At 32.7% G+C, this 3,704-nt stretch overlaps 1 protein-coding gene across 1 annotated transcript; it reads left to right on the top strand.

Moving 5' to 3' along the window:
* The first annotated feature begins 275 nt into the window (after positions 1–275).
* On the top strand, positions 276–2,368 carry LOC113863735 (CASP-like protein 4A3). The gene is made up of 3 exons (XM_027497417.1): positions 276–828; positions 1,413–1,548; positions 1,935–2,368. Exons 1-3 carry the CDS (start codon positions 278–280, stop codon positions 2,127–2,129), a joined length of 882 nt encoding a protein of 293 aa, XP_027353218.1. The 5' UTR covers positions 276–277; the 3' UTR covers positions 2,130–2,368.
* The last annotated feature ends 1,336 nt before the right edge of the window (positions 2,369–3,704 follow it).

Raw genomic sequence — 3,704 nt, 5'->3', positions numbered from 1 at the left:
TATTAACATTAGGTTGGTTAATTAATTATTGGTTATAACTTTTCTCTTTGGCCCTTTGTCTGTAGAGCACTAAGGAGGAGTGGAACTGGAGAAGAAATCCACGTGGCATGGTCTTACACTAACAAAACTAAAGCCCATTGTTCTTCTTTTTCTTTTTCTTTTTCACTTTCTTTCCCTTTCCGACCACCCAAACAATCTTTTTCCTTTTCCATTTGTCTTTCCCTTTATTTTTCTCTTCTTTCCCTCATCATCCTTTTAAAATCCACGAAAGACAAAAATGAATGCAAACGGAAAACGCAGAATCACAACTCACCAGGACGCTGCCACCATGAAAAAATCGCTGTCGAAGAACTCCGACTCCTCGACTCAGTTCGACTCGCCTCTCCCCTTCCACTCTCCAGCGCGATGGGACGGAACTGACCCGCTGGAGTCACCGGAATACCAGTCGACGGAAAACTCGCCGGGAAAACTGGTGGAAAACCCTATGGCTATCGTGAAGCTCGATATGCGAAAGCAGGTCTCTCCCAATAAACGCGCAGAGCGCCAGAAGCCGCCGGAAAAAGCGCCTTCGGCGGTGATGATGTACACCGGATCAGCAGCGGAGGAGCCTCAGCGGCCGGCGGTGCAGTTGGGAGCGGCAAGCGGAGGAGGTGAACGGAGATCTAGGTCGGCGGCACTGGGGTGGAAGACGGAGGAGGTGGTGAGTAAGGCGGCGTTAGGGTTCCGGCTGAGCGAGGTGGCGGTGTGTCTGATTTCGTTTTCAGTTATGGCTGCAGATAAAACGCAAGGTTGGAGTGGCGACTCCTTTGATCGCTATAGAGAATATAGGTATTATCAATTTCCTTAATTTTTTTAAAAACTAGTTTAGGTTTTGGTTAAAAAAATTATTAAAAATTATAATGTTTAATGTTATTAAATATTAAAAGTTTATAACTTTTAATAAAAATATTAAAAATGGTTATTAATATATTATATCTATTTTTATTTAATTTTTAAGTAAAAATAAAATTTACTTTATTTTTTGTTGATATAAAATTTTAAAATAATATTAACTATCATATTTTATTAATATCTTTTTATTTGTATAAAAATGTTAAGCATAATAAATATATGAATAATTATAAATATAATTGAAAGAGTGCGCTGCTAATACTTTTTTTAGAAAATTTACCAATAATTAGATTCCTTGATTAGTATAATTTTTCTTGACAAATAAATTAGAAAATTATGCTATTATATAAATTTTTGCCTTATCTTTTGACATAATATTTGTAAAAAAAAAAAAAAAGTATTTATTGATGTTCTTAAATTTATAACCTAGTTTATGGATGGTTCCAGAATGTGCAACTTAAATGGAATTCCTAATTAGGTGATATTATGAACGGTGATGGTAAAGGTTATTGACGTGGCAGGTATTGTTTATCTGTGAATGTTATCGGATTTGCTTATTCGGCGTTACAAGCATGTGATCTGGCTTGTCAATTAGTCACTGGGAAACACTTAATCAGTCACCACCTTCGCTATCACTTTGATTTCTTCTTCGATCAGGCAAGTCATACCAAACTACGCTTAAGCTCACTCAATATGCATTTTCTCTATGAAATTTCTTCTCACATTTTCAATCTCATGGATTCATTTGGCTAATATGACATTTAATATGTGTAACTTTGACACATTAAAAAATTTAATTTTATAATTCAGGAATTAATATGACTGAAGCTGCATTTTTAGGGAGTAATTTAACCTAGTTAAATACTGATGAATAATAATGATGATGATGATGAAGAAGAGAAATCTTAGATTTGTATTCATTTAGCTGGGTGATACTGAGGCCCATTTTTATCTCCCCAACTTCCAATGCTTTACTGAATGTTTTATTCTCTGGTTGTTGTGGGAAAGACTAAGTAACATTTGTGCGACAAATTGATGATCAGGTTCTGGCATATCTTCTGATATCAGCATCATCATGTGCAGCCACGCGGGTTGACGATTGGCAATCGAATTGGGGGAAAGATGAGTTCACAGAAATGGCAACTGCTTCAATTGGAATGTCCTTCATCGCTTTTATTGCCTTTGCAATGAGCTCGCTCATCTCTGGTTACATCCTATGTAACCGGAGCTCTATGTGAACTTCGCATGCACTTTCTACTTCTTACAACTTGTTTGTCTATACGAGGTTTCTTTTGTTTCTCTTCTTCTGTGACGGAATCAATTGAAGAAATTGTTGATGCCCTGATTTTTCACTCTACTCAGACTTGTGTATATATACAGTTCCAATATATCGTTCATGTTGCAAATGGAGAAGCAGAGTATCCTTGATTTCCATTCGATTACACCTTTTTTTATATATATAATTCTAACGTTATTTTATAAAAAAACTTGTTACAAGTCACAGTCCCAAAAGTAAAAAGAAGAAAAATGAACGGGATTCAGTGAATTTGTTATAAGATCTCTTTGTTTGAATACTTGGAAGGTGGTTTCACGCATCTTAATACAATGGACTTGTGGTTAAATAGCTACGATTAATTTTCAGTGGAAAAATTCCATTACACATGCTTAATAGTACAATTATTTTGAGTACGTAAGTAAAGAAAAAAATTGTTTTCAACTTCGATCATATGACTTCTCTCAAGTAAATATCATTTTTAAATTTTAATTATTTAATGTTCAGTCAATAAAACTTTAAAAGACTGATTTATGTCATTTGTGCCCTTTATTTTTCGGACTAAATAGCAGTACTCTTATTCAAATGGCTTCTAAGTAAATTGTTTAAAGTGGAATATTAGCAACATGTTCTTTTTATTAAAAAAAATGCACACCTTATTTTCCGTACTAAATAGCAGTACTCTTGTTCAAATAGGTTCTAACTTCTAAGTAGATTATTTAAAGTGGAATATTAGCAACATGGTTTTTTAAAATGCGCTCTTTAGTATACTTCATTTTAATTTTCTCTGTTCTAATTCTTTGAAAGTCTTCCTCTTTCTTCGTCATCACCTATATTAGAACAGATTGAGGTAAAGGGTTCAATGATCTTAAAAAATCTTAGCATGAGATGATAATTGATAGGAAAATTTTGAATATTTTCTAGTTATTTTAGTCCTTATAAGATTGGAAAAAAAAGTTAGTCTCTAAAATTAAAAAAAAATATTAAATAGATAAAATTAGTAGATTAGTTCTTAATTTTTTATTTTATTTTGGTTGGTCCTTTAACTATTTTTATTTCACTTTAATACCATAACTTATAAAAGTATTTTAAATAAGTCTTTTTTCATTTTTTTTAAGTTGAGTTCTTTTCTTTTTCTGTTCTTATTTTGGTCTCTTAACTCTCTTAAAAACACAATATATTCTTGTAAAATTTTTACTTGCCTCTTTTTCTTATTTTTTGTCTTCTTCTTTTTCTTTCTCTTATTACATTTCGTCACACCTTCAACCTATTTTTCTCATCCTTTGAACTCTACAATTTCTATTTTCTCTTTCTCTTTTTCTTTCTTCTCATACTTCATCCATGTCTCCTACCATTTTGGAACTCTAAAAAAAAATCTTACCTTTTTCCTTTCTTTTAGTATTTTTTTCAGTTGAGTCTTAAGATTGTAGAAGAAGACACAAAGTAAGGTTGATCTAACTAAAAAATCTAATAGAAAAGAGAAAATTTGTGTTGAAAATCAAAAGGGGATAATTGGTTGTAGGAGAGTGAATAAGGGACA

Source organism: Abrus precatorius, unplaced genomic scaffold (assembly GCF_003935025.1).
Source record: "Abrus precatorius isolate BTA unplaced genomic scaffold, Abrus_2018 Scaffold10, whole genome shotgun sequence".
NCBI classification, from domain to species: domain Eukaryota; kingdom Viridiplantae; phylum Streptophyta; class Magnoliopsida; order Fabales; family Fabaceae; genus Abrus; species Abrus precatorius.
This window is presented reverse-complemented; position numbering and strand designations above follow the sequence as displayed.

Excerpts from the sequence above, each read along its gene's own strand:
- LOC113863735 (XM_027497417.1), top strand. The coding sequence starts at position 278 with ATGAATGCAAACGGAAAACGCAGAATCACAACTCACCAGGACGCTGCC. Across the intron at positions 829-1,412 it reads GATCGCTATAGAGAATATAG|GTATTGTTTATCTGTGAATG; the intron begins GTATTATCAATT and ends TTGACGTGGCAG. Across the intron at positions 1,549-1,934 it reads TTGATTTCTTCTTCGATCAG|GTTCTGGCATATCTTCTGAT; the intron begins GCAAGTCATACC and ends ATTGATGATCAG.